This window comes from Helicoverpa zea, chromosome 8 (genome assembly GCF_022581195.2).
Source record: "Helicoverpa zea isolate HzStark_Cry1AcR chromosome 8, ilHelZeax1.1, whole genome shotgun sequence".
NCBI classification, from domain to species: domain Eukaryota; kingdom Metazoa; phylum Arthropoda; class Insecta; order Lepidoptera; family Noctuidae; genus Helicoverpa; species Helicoverpa zea.
Genome location: NC_061459.1, coordinates 13458585 through 13479524, shown reverse-complemented (window position 1 = coordinate 13479524; position 20940 = coordinate 13458585). Strand labels below are relative to the sequence as shown.

General features: G+C 39.8%; 2 protein-coding genes across 7 annotated transcripts in view; one reads left to right on the top strand and one right to left on the bottom strand.

The window, feature by feature from the left end:
- The first annotated feature begins 366 nt into the window (after positions 1–366).
- LOC124632665 (uncharacterized protein KIAA0930 homolog) overlaps positions 367–20940 on the top strand; it is a 41380-nt gene continuing 20806 nt past the window's right edge. For 2 of the 5 annotated variants that reach the window (XR_006984655.1, XM_047167595.1), the window contains exons 1-4: positions 372–753; positions 8013–8173; positions 9456–9638; positions 14617–14715. Coding sequence is in view for 4 of the 5 variants with exons in the window: in XM_047167595.1 (XP_047023551.1) it covers positions 645–753; positions 8013–8173; positions 9456–9638; positions 14617–14715 (552 nt within the window). In the remaining variant the exon portion in view is untranslated. Of the gene's footprint in view, positions 754–2149; positions 3563–8012; positions 8174–9455; positions 9639–14616; positions 14716–20940 lie in introns of those variants that run through there. The other 3 variants (XM_047167597.1, XM_047167596.1, XM_047167598.1) reach the window with 3 other exon arrangements.
- The window catches only part of LOC124632667 (phosphatidylcholine:ceramide cholinephosphotransferase 2-like), an 89476-nt gene continuing 75368 nt past the window's right edge, over positions 6833–20940 (bottom strand). The window contains exons 1-2 of one of the 2 annotated variants that reach the window (XM_047167601.1): positions 11784–12144; positions 6833–11042 (exon numbers count right to left, since the gene is read on the bottom strand). In XM_047167601.1, the coding sequence (XP_047023557.1) occupies positions 9688–11016 (1329 nt within the window). In that variant the 5' untranslated portion in view covers positions 11017–11042; positions 11784–12144 and the 3' untranslated portion in view covers positions 6833–9687. Of the gene's footprint in view, positions 11043–11783; positions 12145–20940 lie in introns of those variants that run through there. The other variant, XM_047167599.1, reaches the window with a different exon arrangement.

Sequence of the window (20940 nt, the reverse complement as noted above, 5' to 3'; positions counted from 1 at the left end):
ATGAATAAAAACAACCCTAATCTACATAACACCTTACTGCACTTCACCTGTGCGACTTCACCTACCTTCTCTAGTTCTCTAGTGGTATACACCGTGTTCATCTACTTCAGAACCATTAAAAAGTTTAATTAAAACTAAAACATTACTTTTATCGCGCAATATGGCTAAACTAAACTATTATATTTTTTTAATTAACTTCCTATTGTTGAAAATATTGATATTATGAAAATGTGTGAATATAATAATACTTATTTAGAGCTCAACATTTGTTAAATCATGAAGATAACTACTGCCATAATGTTTCTAAAGTAACATGAGATTATAAACCAATAAATTGTAGAATTACCACTTAACGTGTCTTGTCATAGTATCGTGGCAACATTAGATACATTCCTGAATTTTATGTTTCATGCACGCTGGTGAATAGAGTTCGTCATGAAAATAAAAACATAAATGATAATTTTTTTCGATATTGATATTATAGAATTAGTAATTACATCGTTGGGTTATGTGCCTAGAGTATAAGATTTGAATTTTTCTAAAACAAAAATATAATATTGAGCTGGTGTTGGAATGTGTTGTGTTGACACTTGAAAGTGTTTGTTTGGAAGAAGCATCTTGAATTATATATTTCTGGCTGAAGAATGGCACTGGGAGGATCGACCTACTTGAAAAGCACCACAATGCTGGAGCAACTCTTGGAGGAAATTAATTTTCAAAGGACGAAGGAGATGCGTCAGCTGATGAAGGATGGTAAGTGACACTTTATTCTTAATTACTGATACCGTAAACAGGTGCACTTAACAATACCTTCCAGTGCACTGAAACTAGAAGTTTTAACAAGATGACTAGGTCCTCTCAACATGCCCTCAATCAAACAGATACATAGGTAGTTATATTAGGTATGGTCAAGAGGTATGTTCTTGTATTGAGTATGGGATCACTTTTCCAAACCAAGGAAACATAATTTTTGAGTTTGGCTAGGTACCTATTAAAGGAACATATCTAACTGTATTTTTTGCTCATAGGTATCATTGTCCCGCATCGTGTAAAAAGTAGCCTGTAACATTTGTCCTTGTTTACCACACTTGTTTGAATTTGTCTCAATCACTTCAGGAGTGTACCTTGAGAGTGTACAACAAACTAAATTGTACATTCCTCTCCTTCCATGAGTAATTTCTAACATCATTACAAATGTACATGATACTCAAGAAGTACAAACCTACCTATAGAAGGACAAGTTCTCTTACATTCTAAAAATAAATAAATCCAGCACATGCATTTTTTTCTGATGGTTACTATACGTGGTAGGTACTGACTGATACATGATTAAATTTTAATGTCATTCTTAAATATAAAACCATTTGCAACTAGCTTTTACATGTTGGATTTTGTATTAATTTGGAATTTAGCTACCCATAATGATAAATTGAATTTTTCCTTAATTGATCCCTCTTTTTTTAAATAGACACCATCTACATCTACTTCAGTGCAAAGATAATTTTTCCTTTAAATTGGTTTCTCCATTATTGTGGAAAAGGGTGAAAACAAACAAAATCACTTTCACGTTTTATTCATAACATGAGCAAAGATAGTAAGTAAAGAATTGTATTTCACTTTACTATTTTAACCATAAAGAGGTAAGTTTAGCAACTGCTAGAGGTTTCCTTATTTTTACAATTTCAGACAAAATATGTGTCATTTCATGACAAATGGTACCTTATGGACTTTGGCATTAAGTCATTTGGAGAAACAAATTCTACAATCTTGCTTAGACTAAAAAAACATAATGTTGTAAGTGCCAACACCCATAAGGTACCTTTAACCGCGAACTGACACATAGCCTACTAGCTTCTGCCAGCGGTTTCACCCGCATCCCGTGGGAACTACTTCCCGTACTGGGATAAAAAGTAGCCTATAGCCTTCCTCGATAAATGGGCTATCTAACACTGAAAGAAATTTTCAAATCAGCTCCTGAGATTAGCGCGTTCAAACAAACAAACAAACTCTTCAGCTTTATAATATTAGTATAGATATGTTACTCTTATGTACTTTATATGTACTACGAAATACAATAAAATACTAAAGTCAAAAATATTGCCAACTCTAGCAAATTCTTATATCATTGAAGGAGTTAAGAAACTTACTCTGTTTTATGATGATTACCATTTTTAGATTTACATTCCAAATCTCATTCTTACCGTAGTATGTACAACCAATACCTACCGTGCTGGCTTTAAACAAACTTCCCATCTATTTATTTTATGTAAGGTAGTCATTTCAAGTAATATGTTATTTAGCATTTCATTAAATTTTTGTATAATGAACTCCCCCTTGTATACTTACTCTCTTATGTAATACCCCTACATACTACCCCATTTGCTCCCTTACGTATTCCCCGTATGTTATCCCTTTTATACATATATACATGCCCTCACGACTACCCTATGTAAACCCTCATGTATGTCCACCCCTTTATACCTATGTATATTGCCCACAGTAGCTTAGATGCCATAAGGAAGGTGGTCGGGCGTCTTCTTGTAGGTCAATCAACGTACGATAGGCGCGATCAATTACTAGAACTAACGAGACGGGTTACTTGTCTAATCAAAACCAATCTGTCAAAGGTTGATCTTGATTAATTGGTGATTTTATTTTGAAAATATTGGGCGAGTTGCATAGATGGCCTGTAAGGGCAGAACTAGTATTTTTTCTTGTCATCTGCACACCCGCGTTAGTTAGGAAATTTTGCGTAATGGCATCTCCAGTATAGTTATTTCGTTCTCCATGATATTACCCTATGACTCCTACGAACTCGCTATATATTGTATCTGAGATCTCAAATGTGTTTCCCCTATGTGTCACTTACATATATGTATGAGCCCTTATGCACTCTTATGTACCCCCCTATGAACTCCGAACAAAAGAACTTTTACTACCCCTATGTAGTCCTCCTATGTACTATCTTGAGTATACCCACCCTTATGATCTACCTAACTATACATATACGCCTATGTTACATCTTTATGTACACACCCGAGTATGTAAATAGCTTTGTATGTGTAATAAACAACTCCTATACCTATAGGTACTCAGTACTCCACTTATGAGCATTACTTCCTACTAAAAAGAAAGTACCTACTTTACCTATCACCTATGTTCTCCCCATTATTAGACCCTTAGCCATTTTTACAAAAATGCCGATTACATAAAGCGTTTGCAATAAGAAGGGCCGAAAGGTGAGACATATTTTTGAATATTTGAACTATGCTAATTTTGCTTATTGTTCCTATACGTACAGTTCAGTTAAGTAATCAACCTCCTTGTTTAGTGGTCATTCAACCATGGCCTACATGCGACGCTACCCAACATTGGGACAGGGGAGTTCATGACTCATACAAGGGTTGATTCAATCCATTAGTAATACGTCGACCCTTCCTACATCTGTCATGTAACAGTAGTTCTTGTGAATCTTTCCAATAATACAATATTGTAAGATAGTGAGTGACGTATCTATATACTTAATAGCCCGTACATCAGATGCCGTACCGTACATGCACGTGTAAGTTTGAATTTGTCGATGTTTGTTACCCTCAGCATCCTGTTGATCAGCAGGTAGGTACTTAATTATTCGGAATTCGAGTTCCCTCGAGTTGCATCGTTGTAGGCCTATTGAACACAAGCGATTCGCGTCGAAATCGCTTTGTAGGTTTTGAGAAACTTATCAAGTCTGGAATTGGAGTCCAGTTGGTGATATAAGACGACGTGCCCGGGAACGTAAATTCCTCACTTCTTACTAGTTACTCAGTAACAGACCGATAGCCGATCGTGACATAAGAATTTCGCAATTTTCTGTAGTTGCGAGCCACGTGGATGTTGTTAAGATGTTTTTAAGTCCAGGGGCCCGATTCTCCTAAGTTAATAATGTCAAAATCGAATAGAAATCGAATCGCAATATGATCGCAATAGCAGTTTTAACCATATCGGGCATTCTGCTACTAATAAAAGACCAATCGTATTCGATTGTCATTTGATTGGTGTGCTATTGGTCTGCTGTTTTGGTGATTTTGGTCTATACGGTAGTTTGCTGTACAATCATTCTGCAATCGTAAATCATTTGCAGACAAAATGATTCATTATTGAATGACAGAAAGCAGTCCTTTCGTATAATACAAAAAAATGTCTGTTTAACTTTTATAACACTAGAAAGAGATTCCGTTGTTGGAACACAAAGCAGAAAGTTAAGTTAAAATTCGGATAGAAATTGCCGAAGTACTAAGCACGTTCCAAAAAAAACAGAATGTTTATGATCGTTTTTTGTTTTTCACAATTTGATGTAAAAATTACCCTTGCTGCAGCTTAAGTTGATCAGGCAGTGTTGCTAAGACGTCAAGGTACACAGCGGAAGATGGCTGAAACTTTAAGTGCACCGCGTACAAGTTAAAGATATGCATAAAAAATGTATGACCAGACTGGCCTTTACACAAGAAGACCAGAAAGTGGAATGTAAGGTGTTCGTCGGCGCACGACGACCGATTTAACGTACATGCAATAATGGGAAATCGGTTTCTCACTGCTCGAGGCCCGGAACTTCTCCCGCACCATCGCGTAGCCAGACTTAGGTTTGCAAAAGAACATGCAAATTGGACGCATGACCAATGTAGTAAAATTTTATGGACCGATGAATGCAGAGTCATCTTGAAGAGCTCCAGACGGCCGTGGACGTGAATGGAGAAAGCGCGGAGAACGGTTTCTTCCCACCACTACCAAGCAAACATTCAGTTTTCATGGTGGGTCCATCATGGTTTGCGGAGGCATAAGTTCAGAAGCTCGTACTGAATTATTGGCTGTCGAAAGTCGTCTGACAGCAGTGAGGTATATTGAAGAGATCCTTCAAAATCATGTTTTACCCTGTCAGGGATTCATAGGAAGTGAAGAATTTCGTATAATGCAGGACAATGCTCCACCTCACGCAGCTTTTTGCTTGACCGAATACTTGTTTGAGGTCGGTATTCAAAAAATGGACTGGTCAGCAAGAAACACGGCCATGAATCCTGTAAAACATGTCTGGAGCATGCTTAAAATACAGGTCCGTGCAAATCGTAACCCACCACGGACTCTCAATGAACTGAAAACCGCGCTGGTAGCTGCCTGGGAGGAGATCTCTCAGGTGGAGATAAAAAACATCATCCAGAGCATGCCAGATCGTATGTCATGCAGGCAGTCATCAGATCAATCTGTTTAGTTAAAAAAGTTGAATTTAAAAGTTAATGGTGATTATTGCGCTAAAGGACTCCGTTTTCTAATTAAAGAAACTTAATTAAAATCTTCACAATTTTAAAATAAACATTCTGATTTTTCATTTAAATAATGGTCAATAAGGCCCAAATGTGCTTGGGCCAGATTCCGTGCCGCTGAGTGTATTTCATTCCACTCTTTCATAGTAGCGAACCATTTATTTTCTTAGTGCTCCTCTAGCTACCCTTACCTACCCTGTCTGACTTTTTAGCTTATGCTGCGAGGTTTCATCTCACCTGCTCGGAGCAGGTGAGATACCTATGAGAGGAGTAGGCTGCTCCTCTACTCTCATAGGTATTCCACCTTTCGCAACTGACTAAGTTCTTTTTATTATAATTACAACAAAATTAAATATTACCCACACAGCGTGTACGTTACCCAGGCCAGATGTTGTCGAAAATGGTCATTTGAATCTTTTTTAAATTTGTTGCGCTTATAGTTTTTTAGTTATTTCACAAAAACATTTCCTGCTGGCGTAACGTTACGCCAGCCAGACCTTTTTCTTTCTAATGGGAATATTTAAATAAATATTACATATAAAATTAGTTGTCTAGATAAAGTAAATGTTGTGCCATATTTTGTATTTGTTCTTTCTTCGGTTGCGAAGTTATTCGAGATTTTGCTGGGGTAACGTTTTTGGTTTTGCTAGATCTTTGAAATGGTTAAGCGGATTCTTATCAAATTTTGTACATGACTTCCTAGGAATTAGTTTAAATTTGTTCGGCAATAATAAAACCAAAATAATGCATATCTTAAAGGTTACTTCATTAAATGGAAAAACATTTCAATTGGTCCCAGCATTCTCAATAAGAAGTCTAAAGACTTCTTCAAGACGACGTGAAGAACTGAATATCATCATAACTTGTTAAATACTTACAGGATGCTAATGAAACTTCACATACATTTGAAGGCAGTTACAAGCTTTAAAATAACGTTTAAAGTAAGTCTTTAGACTTCTTATTGAGAATGCTGGGACCAATTGAAATGTTTTTCCATTTAATGAAGTAACCTTTAAGATATGCATTATTTTGGTTTTATTATTGCCGAACAAATTTAAACTAATTCCTAGGAAGTCATGTACAAAATTTGATAAGAATCCGCTTAACCATTTCAAAGATCTAGCAAAACCAAAAACGTTACCCCAGCAAAATCTCGAATAACTTCGCAACCGAAGAAAGAACAAATACAAAATATGGCACAACATTTACTTTATCTAGACAACTAATTTTATAGGTAATATTTATTTAAATATTCCCATTAGAAAGAAAAAGGTCTGGCTGGCGTAACGTTACGCCAGCAGGAAATGTTTTTGTGAAATAACTAAAAAACTATAAGCGCAACAAATTTAAAAATGTGCGCAACAATTACAGAAGCCGCACAACTAATTATTATCTGTAAGATTCAAATGACCATTTTCGACAACATCTGGCCTGGGTAACGTACACCCACACAGCCCATGGTAAACCGATATCAAGGACAAAATGCCGATGTAGGAACAGGTTAGCTAATAATAATATAGGAAGTATATATACTGTTTTTTAAGAAAAAAACATTTAATTAACTTTACAACAGCGTTGGTATAAACAGTTGCAGGTTCCGTACATAATATTTTTACATAATTATTCTAAAAAGGGATCACGTAAAATGTCGGAATGTGGCATCCATCAATGCAGTTGTTTGAACTCTTGAATAGCCTCACTAACAACTCGGAAGGACTACTTTAAGTACCTGTAACAAACTGGTCGGACAGACTATATTGTCTCGGCAGGATTGAATCACTAAGAAGATAAGTTGTCCGGTTTACATTCGGTTCTGATGACATGACAGTATGCAATACTATATAAGTAGGTTTCCAATTAGGTACACAGCATTTCATCAAAGATTTTTAATGTGGCTTTTCATTAGACATTCAGTATTTACAAGACCTGTTCATCTAGGTACGAGAACAAGAACGTCATACAAATATAGTGTAATTGTACTCTAAACATCTCAAAAAATATGCATTAATTAAGAATGCATTGTTCAGGCAGTTAATGATTATTAATAATGTTCACGAATGCAATGTGCACACACAAGCAGAATGTACAGCGGACGCTGAAGAGGAGAGTGGCGCGAGCCTGCGACTCGTCCGCGCTCATGTCACACAGCACCGTGGACATGTTCCATAATACGCAAACTAATTATAATTAAAAGAACACCTAGTTCTACTTGATCACACCTGTCGAGGAACCGGATTCTTTTCAAGGTCATGGCTGATGTCTGTGTACCAGGAATGCTTTTAAGTAGACCTCTTAGTTATAACTTACTTAAAACTTTTAGTTATACATTTTTTTTCAACTGATGAGTACGTATCTTATTCAAGTACATTACAATATTTGTTTATTATTCTTAATTAGAAGAATTATACTTTTTGTATTTGCTTATTCGTCACATAATTTGATAGGTGATTATAATTTCGTGATAATTATGTTGATGCAGTGATTTTTTTACAAAAATAACTAGGTACACGTATTAACAATAAATGATGAATTAATTATTACAATTGAAGCAACATATAAATGAGGTGGAATTCAGTATACTTAATAACATGTTGAAGGCACTTTGCAATGTACATGAGTTAGCTAAAACTTTGCTATCAAGCACTGTTGAGCTACAAACAGTTGAAGTTCTCTAACTGCAACATACACGATTTATGTATTTCATAACCATTTCAGATTGTGGTTTCGTAGTGCTACAAGGAACGACATATTGGACAGATCTGTTCGTGCGGCACTTTCTGTTTCAAGAGGAGCAGTCGATAGACTGTGACGATTTGTTGTTTTTTGTAAGAAAACGCCACGTGAAGGGCTCCTCGCGCTACCTGCCAAAGTACGAGGTAAGTGCTGACATCGCGGACATGCGCCCGCCGCGCCACTCGCACGGTGCGTGCCACCTGCCAGTGATTCATATCACTGTACTACACCAGTGCACTCTGAGTTCACACTATCTTGTCTGCAGTATAACTTTTATAGAATTTCAGATATATTTTTCCGACTTTAACTGCGATAACATATCTGATAAATGCGATAATGTGATTTATTATATCAGCTTCATTTTACTTTTTTGTGAACAGACTTGTAAAGAACAAAATTAAATAGGTAATTGATCAATTGAGTTTAAGAAATTGTATCGGTGTATGTATGTCTAAAATATAGCCAGTAGGTATTCGTAGGCAGAAGATGTTTGTGTCAGACATAACAATATGCTATGACCATATAAATAGTTGTAGCGGAATAGTTTAATGCTGGTAATCAGTTGCTGAACTAACTTGTCAATTATGTTTTATGATACAATTAATCTCCCTTGTGTGTCCTTATCTTTTGTTCTTAATTTAACTCCAAAAACAAAAATATAATAATGGCAAAGCAATGATGATGCCTCCTCTAGATCTCGTTAATAATATCAGTAAACATGACATCATGTGACTGTGTAGAATGTTTTCTAAGTGTTGTCGGTGCCCGCTGCTAGTGTTACTGACTCTAGTTCCATCAATTCTAATTTAGCACCATTTATGTTGAATGTTACAAATTCTACATGGTAATATTTCGGAATACAAAAAGTATGCATTAACAACAGTTATGTATGTACTTTATTTTAAACAATATAAAAATATTATTTCTTATAGTAGGCTGCTGGTACAACAAGTACATGTACTTACTTATACGCAACTCCCGGCACTGTCCGTGCTACTTGCGTACATTCGCTCGTCACCAACTATACATTAATCACAGTATATTTTTTTCTAATAAATACTTAGTAAGTTTTAACTTTGATTCGAGGTTGTTCAATAACCACTTATAAACTATACAATTTACAAAAACAAAAATTCTATCAACAGTTCACCGTACATAATTGATCGATTAAATTATTGTTCTTTGTCAAATAAAATCAAATCTTACAATTATATTCAACAATAAAAGCATAGGTAGTCACTTTGTATAGAACAGTTTGCGATAGTTGTGAGGGAATAAATATTATGCTCACTTTGCGAATTATCACATTTGACACGTAGCGGTCACTGAATGTCCCTCGCGGTAGTCGCGAGCGCACTGTAAGCACAGCCTAGCAGCGCGGGGCAGCGGCGCCACCGCTCACCCGGCCCGCGCGCCTGTTCGCAGACCGACGTCGAGGTGTTCCGGAAGGATTCCAAGAAGCTGCCCATCGGAGACCCAGAGATAGACTGGGAGGAGACGGTCTACCTTAATCTGATCGTGCATCAGTTTGACTACACGCTAACGCTGGCCATCTGCACGCGGACCAGTCCCAAGGAGCTGCAGGTCCTCAAGCGGCACTCGCAAAAGGTGAGCGTCATACGCATTCCGGCGGCGGCAGCGTCGCGCGCGCGCGTCACTAGCTGAGCCGACTGAAGAGCTTGGTGCGTGGCCACGGCAGCGGCCAGTCGTAGCGCCGCGGCACCGGCCCGCGCACGTTGCGCTCCAGGTACGTGAACAGCCAGTACCACCACTCGCGCTGGATCATGTAGTGGTTGTAGCCGTTGCCGCTGCGGTGCGGCGTCACCAGCAGCGAGTGGAACGTCCAGAACAGGCGCGTGGTCACGTAGTACGCGATCACCACGTCCACCGTGTAGTGGCCGTGCGCCAGCAGCACGAACGACACGCCCAGCAGCGCAGAGCCCCACATGGCCCAGTGCATCGGCCACAGCTTCTTCGGCGAGTACTCCGCCACTATGAGGTAACTCAACACCAGGACCATGGTGTGACCCGAGTATATGTAGTCGCCGCAGTACGTGTGTTTGCCGTTTATTGATAATCCGAACCCGGATATTAAGTAGAACATTCTCTTGATGACTAGTAGCGGCGTGGTGTTATTACTCTTGGGGCTACAGTAGTAGGTGGTGCTAGACACCGGAAGCACAGTCACAAACATGGTGACTGACCGGTACAGGTACAGTAGGCCGATTATGAAGAATAGCCGTCTCGCCACGATGAACCGATGCTTGTGAAAGACGACCACGAGCATGGCGACTGTGGTTGATATCATTATGAGGTACTCTGAGACGGCGAGCCCCCAGTCTCTGGCGCCGACGTTATCTAATATGATGTCGTTGAGCGGCGGCGTCGTATTTCTATCTGGCAGTCTTTCGTGCACTAGTGACAGCGACATCATATTTACACAGACGCACATAAACAGGAAGAAGAATGATATAATCGTTTTCCATATTTCCTTGGGATACCTCTCCTCCCTGACGGCGCCGGGCGGGATCTCGACGATAAAGTCGCCGGCGTGCGCGCGCTGCGGCGAGTGGTCCTGGTCGGGGTCGGACTCGTCCGTGGTGGGCTGCGGCGCGTCCGCCTTCACGGTGCGCGCCAGCAGCGGCTGGCGCTGCATGAGCTCGGCCTGGCTGGGCATGTCGGGCGGTCGCGGGTCGCTGTGTTGTCGCGCCGCGTTGTTGTTCAGGTCATTCCGCTTGAGGCGCGCCTCGAAGTTGATGCCTTTGATCTCGTCGTGCGCGGTGTGCGCGGCTATGTCCACATCGCAGAGCGGCGGCGATGCGCGCGGCGTCGGCGGCGGCGAGGGCGCTCGCGGCACCAGCGCTAGCTGCTTGGCCGGCAGCTCATTGGCGAGGTATACTCGCACCGACTCGACCAGCGGCTCTGCGAGGTTTATCTGCTTTGGCGGCGATGGCTCCTTGTCTGGGGAGCGCGACGAGATCGTCATCCAATCACCATTCGGTTGGATCGAACCTGAAATACAGAGAAACTGCGTGTTAATTCCTCCTGTCTTTATAAACTACTTTCATCAATCCTGTCCTATAGTCGACAATATAGTGTAATAAACACAAGGCAGGTAATAATCAGCACAGTTACTTTCGCGTATATTGCAGAAAATATAAAAACATATCCATTTTCTACAATAGTTATATTTTATTGTTGTAGGAAGTCTTCTAGCCAATAATGGCTTCAATGAAATAACCGACAGCTTTAGCGTTTTCGCGTTATTACCGATCAGTAAGGGGTTTGTTGATTAGAATCACATAACGGCAAACTCGAATGTAACTTGATAAATTGAGATAGGTATAAAGTTGTTGTGAATTAGCATGTGTCGTTTTGAATTGATGTTTTGTAAATATGGTCGTTTCTAGAAGATACATCGTAAACAAAATAACAATGGCAGCGGAGGTACGGTTCAAAGACCGAGGGTTATGATTGCGCGACACGGAGGCGCGGGTGAGCGGCGCGGCGAGCCGGCACCGGCGCCCCTCCTTGCCGTATTGTCAGATGATAATAATTACCCGCCGCCGCGCGTCGTGTCGGAGCCCCGAGCCTGCGCCCCTCGGCGCGACCCACCAGATTCTATTTACTATTACACGAAACATTTATAGACCGCCAGACGACAGATTTCTCTTTATCTACGTGTTCTGCGACTAGTTTTCGGTGCGCGTATAGAAAGCTCGTTAACAGAGTCCCCGCTTTGCTCCGACTTACCCGATCAATGTGCGAGCTGTCATCCAGCGGGAACGGGGCGCCTCATCGATTGGATGTCCCGGTCCTGGTATGCGCCCGATAGAAAGCCGGAAAGCCTGACTCGCATCCAGTAAAATCACAAGCTCGTAAACGAGGTCGAAATGGAAAACGTTATGCATAAACACTACACTGCGCGGGTAACGGTATTGCACTCACGAAAAGGCGTTCGATTATGAGCCTCTGAACGCGAAATTGCATTCACAGCGATGTTCACTACACTATACGAAGGTCTCCGACGACAACACAGGAATAATTTTATTATACGGCAGACATAACCGCTGCGAGCGTGCGTGTGCAGGGGCGGCCGCGTACTAGAAAACGAAAAGATGTAGCACTGGTTGGCTTCGGTCCGCCGGCGTTCGGGCGTTGTCGGTTATGTTCGCGCGCGCTCGGCTCAATGGAAGCAATTACGCGCGGCAGTGACGTCACAGCGAGACGTTCCAGTCCCTACTCCGTGCGGGTGCACCCGGCGCGGCCGTGTCGGCACAAGCGAGCGCCGACTATTGCCAATGAGAATTCTGTTTGTTTTTCATCTATCACCACCGCATTTGCAACACTATGATTTTGTTCTCGAATTTATAAAGTCAAATTTGAGGATTTTAGAGAAGATTTTCTAGCCGTGGTAGGTAAAGGAATTCCTCATTCATGCTTCAATAGAACTGTGACCTTTTGGCACAGTTTCACAAGATCAATTGTAGATACAGACAGACTTACTTGTATTAGGTACCTAAAGTACCTAAGTACCTACCTACTAAGTACATTAAATTCCGTGTAAATATAAAAAAAAAAAACTATAAATTCACTTACTTGAAAATATAACGGAAATAGTTAAGTATATTTTCCCGTACCTATAGGTAATATGCTTTTCGACGAGCGTGTCGAATTTTCTGGGGAAGGATAATAATAGCCAGTCGTAACTTGTAAGTCAATTAAGTGACTAATGGACTTAGCTGCCATAGTTCAAGTGACTATACGATATAGCAATTAATTCCTGGAATAATGCGGATAACTTGTACAACGAAACGTTCAAGAAGTGAACGTTTCAAAGTGCAAGTGATACGTAGGCACGGTCCCATTGTAAATATTAGTATGCACAAACGTGCAAAATACGGTTGTGGCGGGATTTGGGTCAAGGTGTTCAAGGAAGGGGGCATTGCCTGCACTCCGATCCCTCGGCGAGGAGATCTCCTTTGTTAACGGTTCTCAATCGATCAAAAAAAATCCTAAAAAAGCAAAAATAATCATTTCAAAACAAGTGCCAGTGACGTACAGCGATACTGAAGCAAGGTCAGGCAGATTAGAATTCGCTTCCACGGTTTCCGTGGCTTTTAGCGAAAATCACTAAGTACCTACTGAACTTGAAACCTCTGTTGTTGTAATTTGTGGATCTAGGCAAAATGATATCGAGCGGAATGAACATTTTTTGTGGCTATTGCATCTGTAGTTGCTCGTAGTTTGGTCAATAATTCATCGTGAACAGACGAGGTGGTTGATTGGTACACATCACCCAAAAAAAGACTAAGTAAATATGTCGAGTCATGGTTGTAGTGGCTTCCTGTTGGTTTATTGGTTTGCTTTTGAACTCGCGAGTCCAACTCTACACTCTCTAGTTTAATTTTGATGATTTAACGGCTATATTGTTTCTTCCCTGTTCTGCGTTCTAGTAACGTTCAGGCTGATTTACGTGAATGTTTTGTCAACAAATGAATACTGGTCCGTTGGTTTGCCGGGAGTAATGACTGGCTCGGAGCGGCTGTATACGTGGGCGATCTGTGTCAGCTCCCCGATATAGCTGCCAACGTATCTACGTAGTCACTCTACAAGTATTTCATTTTATCATTTGAATGTGTTTTTGCGCTATCATAATACCTTTTTAATTAGGCGGATTAGAACAGATTATTACAGCAGTTATCATCGAACATTAGGTACATTTTTTTTTTCAATAATGAAACGAAAACAATTATTGTAAAGAGGATCGTTCGTAAAACGTTTTCTGTCATTTCAAATGCAAAATACAGATTCTAACTTGGCATATTTGGTTTGTATTGTATTGCTCAATACGTGTAGGCACGTCATAGTCTCGTAGGTATGCCAGATTTGATACCGAATGCGAGATTTTTTTTTAATTTTCCAGCTTTGATCGAACACTTCAATATTTTTGTGAAGTCTAAACTCATAGTAGGTACGAGAGCCCACTACCAAAACCATGTCTCATAGCTATACGGCAAAAACCCTATAAAATCGATAGATACGATTATCCTGAACTCGAAAATACCAATATCAGACATTTTCCGCGTAGCTTTTGATCTGACTGAATTTTCAAAATTGTCATAGAATTTTACCGAACTGCATTACAGCAATATGTCTGATTTGCAGACTGTAGTTGAATGATAGTTCTGAGATACCTTCTGAGATGAGACAAAAATTTTGGTCGTGGGCTCTCGTGCTATCAATAAAACCACTGGTAGCTGTTATCTTACCTACCTACCTACTATATAATGTTGAGTCCAGTCAAATTATTAATTTGCATTATTTTGTCCTGTCGGAAATTTACCTGCTGCGGTCAACATTATCAATATGTGGTTTACGTTAATTGTTGTATCGTCATTTTATGGGAGAATCTCTTTTACAAGTCAATTATAAATGTATAGTTAGATATGTATTTAGAGATGGGGCAGTAGCGAAGGTGACCCAGCGTGTAAGATTTTGGCAATGTAATTTCTCCTTGCTTGACAATTCTTGAAATAAGTGTTGTACCGTGTGTACCCATTACAATGACAATGTGACCGTGCAGGTGTACGCGTCGCCGAGCCGCCGCAAGATGGACACGAAGGGCGAGGGCGAGGAGATGACCTACCCCCACATTTGCTTCATGGTGGACAACTTCGACGAGGTCAGTACGCTCGGGATGATTCTTATCATTGTAGCATTCTCTTGATCTTGAAACAGTTTTGACAATAGTTCCCATGCCTAATAACATTATTGGAATGGGAACAATTGCCAAAACATTACTAACAAGAAACAAATTCTGAGCATCGAGATACTCGGATCGGATCCACATAAAAATGGATACATGGTTTTTTGTATAATAATATAGAGTAGAGAAACGTCATCTTTTATAATTTTTATGCATATCAATATCCAATAAAGATTCAAATAATAATAAACGCACACTTTTATTATTCGGATCATTTGCCTCAGAGACAATGTACCTACTACGTTGTAGGCCCGACTTTTTTATCCTAAAATTAATGATCACCCAGTGAGCTACATTCTAAAACGGGCAGTGTTTCTATCTGATATTGCAAATACATAGCATCACATTATGATGTTTTGATAGTATATTATCGTCCGACATAGCGCTACTGGCTTGATGAATGGCATGTTTAAGTCAACATTACTCCTTTATTTGAAACAGTTCTCGTGTTCGGATAACGTTCAAAGCTAGTATAAACAATAATACAATACAATAATATTGAGTAGTGCTAAACGGTCACTGTGTAAATATGTTAGTTGGAATGTCGTTTGTACGATAATGTTAGATAGTGAAGGATTAGTTTCGGTCGAGATTTTGTAAAGTTAATAAAATCATTGCACAGACTGATACTACGGAATGCCTGATTTCTTTAAACGGTTAACTAAACTGGATAATAGAAATCTTCCGATAACGAAAGCGAATACCTATGTACAATGTCTATTCTGAACTTCTCCTGGTGACATAAATACCTACAATGTCATGCTGAATTAAATATATCGGGTGTGTCGTTCACAATCACATTAAATCCTATCGCATATACTTTATGATATTCTATGGCGAATTGTAAAAAAAATAACCTAATCCATTCAGTGGTTTAACCACAGGATTCATTTTTCGTTTTTATAATTTACAACATCATGTGTAAAACAGAGATAAAGTTAGGAATATCGAATGTTTTGATCAGTTGACAGCTGTCAGTTTTCAAGGGAGAATTTCAGTTTTTTGTAGTGACTGACTTTTATATGGTGTTCTAATTTTCGCACATTTTTATTGTATTTACTTTGTTTGAAAAATTCATTTTTTTATTTTTACGTATTTTTCTTTTTTCTTTGTGTTAATCGTCATATTTTAACCAGTACATTAACGCATTTAATTTAATGTGATTGTGAACGACACACCTGATATAAAGATCACAAAAATATTTTGGGGTTTTGTGTTTTTTTCTAGCAATAGGATAGGTATATATCCCCGGCGAGAATTGATACACCTTCTCGTATATAATTCCTACGAAACCGAAAATACACGAACGATTCGTCTTCGGCGAATACGCGGAGATGTTTATCTAAGGTGCGCCTCAAGGCCGACAGCGGCGCGCTTGTTTCTAGTTGACTTCAGCACAACATCCGAACGTGGCGCGGTAATTAACTTCCAACTCGAAACATTTACACTAAAACAACAGCAGACGACTAATGGTCTGTTAAAATGTAGATTCTTCTCGTTGTCCTGAGGCCAACAACATCATTTTATGTAGCTCTGCATTCTATTATTTTGGTTATTTTTGGGATCGTTATCTCTATTACTCTAAAAAATATCAACAGCTGCGTTGACATTTTCTATTCCAAGATAAGAAACCCGATGGCATATAATATGTCAGTTCTAGAACTTCGAATGTGTTAATGTGGCTGATATTGATGATGATATTCAAAGTCTCGTTCCTGTTTGCGTTAGCTTCGCCTGGCACAGTCGGTGGAGCGCCGTGTGGCGAGTGCTCGCGCACCGAGCCGGGCCTGGCCTGGCTGTCCCTTCATTGTGTCTGTCGATAATTATACAGTTGGCGCTGCATCGCCGGTGCTCGGTAAACGTCCCCTATCTGCGCAGTCTGTCTTCATCATGCAGCTGTCATCGCTCATGTCTGTACCAATCACGTATTAGATTCACACGAGTATAAAACGGAATTCTTTTATCTCTATAAACAATGACATTAATAATATCTTGTTTCTGAAGGCTTGGGAATTTGCGATTTGTATGCATATAAAACTCGTTCCAAGTTATTTCTGCCCCGCTTAAATGGCTGCGCATTAATTTCCATCAGTTGATGCGATTAGCTAATTATCACACAATTAGCGATTGGCATTGAACTGGACGGTGATTAGTGATTACCTTATATCTGTAGTTTGATATCCTCAGTTTTTAAACTAATTGTTCGTTATCAGGAACAGGTTTCGCGAATCAGCCTCGTTAGTGAAATGTTTGTGGTCGTTGTTACGTCACGATGACTGTTACGATTGTGAAGGAGTTTTATTTCTCTAGCTGGGTTATCACCAACTATTTTAAGAATCTGAAACAGGAATTTGTTCAATGACTGCGACCCCTACGGGTACGCAAGATCAGAATTTGGTGTTGCCTTTTCAATAGGATTGTTAACAGTTCTCGAAATTATGACGCGTCTTTTGTTCCTAGTTATTTAAACATTATTAAATCGACAACAAAAGGCGACGTTAAAGTGTAGCTAGGGTAATATGGAAATGATAACTATTCATTAGCTTAATTACTGACAGATTTTTCAAAATTGTGTCTCTCTGTTCAGCTGTGTAAATAATTGCCAAATAATAGTTGACAGATTATTAGCTGTATTAGATTGTAGCTGTCCAATATAGCGAGTGTTGTTAAGAATAGCGTGTTGGGGGCGGCGCGGGCGCTCCTCTCAGCGCGTCCTCTGCGCGGCGACCTTGCGCGCGAGCACTGTCGTGTGCGTCGTGCTGTGCGCGCTGACCGATATGCAGCGCCGGCTGGCAGCGCCGATAGCGTGTGTGCATACTACACGCCCCGAGATAAAAATAAATACTGCCAACGTCGTCGCTTTCATTAAACGACTCGTTGCATTTAATCGCACTTCATCATTGTTATCGTGGTTTTGCTCCTTGCTTGATTGGATTTGATGATTGCCTAGATTGATGCAAAGCAGCCTCGTGCAATTTTTGCCTCTTTGCAAGCAAAGACATTTTATTGTATTCGACTGGCTGGACTTATTTATTACACTCCCAGTAAATAGATTGGTTGTATTGTAAATGTTGTTAAGCCAACCGCATGAGCACTAACTTGCGTCCTTGGGCTAACTTGCGTGGGAAACTGAAGCGTCCGCTCTTTGTAATATGGTCTTCCAAAGTGACACCAGTCAATTGTATTAATGGGAGCTTTGATAACTTGTATAGGCCTCACTAGGTACATGGAGCTTGTGATCACTATAGGTACAGAATTTTAAGTCGCCAGATACCTGAGTTTAGGGTCTTATCGTCGGAATAATAGATAGATATTACAGTATGTATTATCGTCGCGGTCGCGTCCCTGAACTCTAAATATGTTACTGGAGCCAGTCTAGTTGGCTCGCAGTAGATCATGGCGACAATTTCTCAGTAGTTACGAGATGTATGGTGCTATGAAACTCACTGTCATTATGATTATTATAGACCTAGTTTACTAGCAATAACATAAACTGCAAATATTCACTTATATTTGTTATTAGTGTGCAGAGATATTATAAAAAAATAAGCTTTCCATATGGGATGGTATTTGCTACGACGCTAATGAGATTGTACACAGACGATTTGATCAGTGGCTGCGATCAAATTGTCTATGTACAGTTAATAGGTCAGCGAGCACGTATCGTAGGTTCTCTTATATAAATTGACGCGCCACAGTGGCCTACTTCGCGTACCCACACCAGCACTGTAGTGTACAGTTCAAGCCTGATCCAAATGTCTGGGCTTTATCTCGCCCACCGCATATTGTGCTCGCTCTTATACTGCAGTAAAGTGACACATATCAATATTACTAAGTATTGTTGTCAATTCGGTACACATACTTCAAAATAGGGTCAAAAGACTTGAAGTAGGTATTTGAAAGTCATTCTCCAAGCCATTACTTTACTAGGTAAATAACCCAAGGTTCCGCACATAGAGAACCTTTCAGTCCAGGTTACCTCACGACGATTTAGTGAGACTAACGAGACGACTTTTAGTCACTAATATTTCATATAACATTTAGAAAATATATATATACCTAGCATGGAAAAGTGGTATTGGAACTTGCGTGCTTGGAACCGCGCACTATTACTTGAAAGGCAGGTCTTAATCACTGCCAGTATGCAATAATACGGTAAAAGTTATAATTACATACATATGCTATAATCCGTACTGGTATGGTAGTACATATGCCTCCAACCCAGTAAGTATATCAGTTTCCGCTGAGAGTGAAGGTGTAGGCGGGGGTATCTGGTCGCGCTCCAGTTGCCGCGGCTGCTTGGAAAGCCTCCAGGTGGCCCAATTGCATTGTGTTCCTATCGGCGTTTGGCTGGAGCGCTCGCTAATCCGAACACTTGTCTGCATTTATGTAGTGCGGATATATTGAGAGCACCGGCTCTTAGCCCAAGCACCTAGTCAAGAGCTGCTCTCAATTACATATCCACATCGTGTTGGCAACTGAAGTAATTCTCGATAATAAAGACTTTGTATGTATCAATCAAATCGACAAAAACGTCGTTAGCTGCTTTCTATACGACAACTTCATATGAACTACATCAAGCAGATGAAGTAATTGCACCGATAGATTCCACTCCACAATCAGGGTTTTCAAAAACAACAACATTGATTCATGTGTTCACAGAAGAGGCGTCACGTTACTAATGCGTACGAAGATCATGCTTATTTATCATTCGCCAGGCGACTGTGTGCTGTAAGCGGTGAATCATACAATGACGTCACCGTCAAAACTTGGACGACATCCCCGAGAGAATCGCGCTCATAGGGATGATGAGAGCTCTCCAAAGGACCATGGGCAAAAATGTATGAAGCCTGGGCTCACCCACCAACAGAGATGAGACCACTTTGAATATACTTGTAAAGCACTAAATATAAAGATTTAAACTCATTTTTGCGAAGAATCCATGGGGTTATTTTGCTATAAATATTTTTCTCCGACCATAAATAAACTAATATTCTGCAAAAAGTAGTGCTGTTATGGCAGTGTAGGTTTTGTTATTGAACACCTTTAACTAGTTTTAATTCCAGGTTTAATGTATACATAAAAAGTAAAACAGCTGCTAACAGTTAAAATTATTTTTGTTAACATTTCAATCAATATCAATAATAATGTCGTCTAAATATCCTGCCGGTGGATTAAATTGTGAGTGCCTGCCTAACCCTAGACACCATATTATTGAAATGATATGAGCACAAATTCCTACTGAGCGTCTACCTGTTAGACACGAGCAGTAATACTGAGCGATGGCATCTCGACCCATTTCGTTTCTGTTAACCAGAATGTATACCTACGTAATATGTAAACCTATTTAGGTGCATATCTTTTTTTTTGCCATGGAATTGAAGGTAGTGCCCAAAGTAACAATTTTAGTACAAACAAAAACCTTCACAACGGCATATGCTATAACTCTGTTGGACAATGAGCCCAATTTGACTCATGGTCCTTTCATGAGTACTATCCTAAAACATTATTGCAAACGTATAAAACGTTATTTAACTGGCGTTGATTTGAGATGCGAAGTCTCAAATGATCTATCTGTAACGTTATTTAGGAGACACCATTGAGTGTAGTCAGCGCAGTGTGGACGCGATTTCGGCGTGTATTAGCAGCGTTTTACCTGAAATAAAACGCATATTAAATACTTACCTTATTTGAAGCTTACTAGTTTGAGATAGGCACCTACGTGTTTTCCGCTTTTATCTCTGTCCTTTTCTACCCTATATCTTGCATCTCTCTCGCACACCGACCAGTTTCACTCCCCACCAGGCAGGAGGCGACGAGTGTTCTCGGCGGCCACAGTTCGTCATTGAGTCGAAAACACCAGGCAGAAATTAAAATGTAAGCTTCAAATAAGGTAAGTATTTAATATGCGTTTTATTTCAGGTAAAACGCTGCTATTAAATTCTTGACCGTTATTTGAAGCTTACTAGTTTGAGACGTGTTTGTTATCGCCTGGTGGAAGTGGACGCCAATGTGAGCAAAAGCACAATGAAATTGTGTATGTAAATAGGTACTTAGGTACACGAGTAATCACATGTAAGTATGTGTATTGCGTCCTGGAATACTAATGTAATCAAAGTTAACTGGTACTGGTACTCAGCT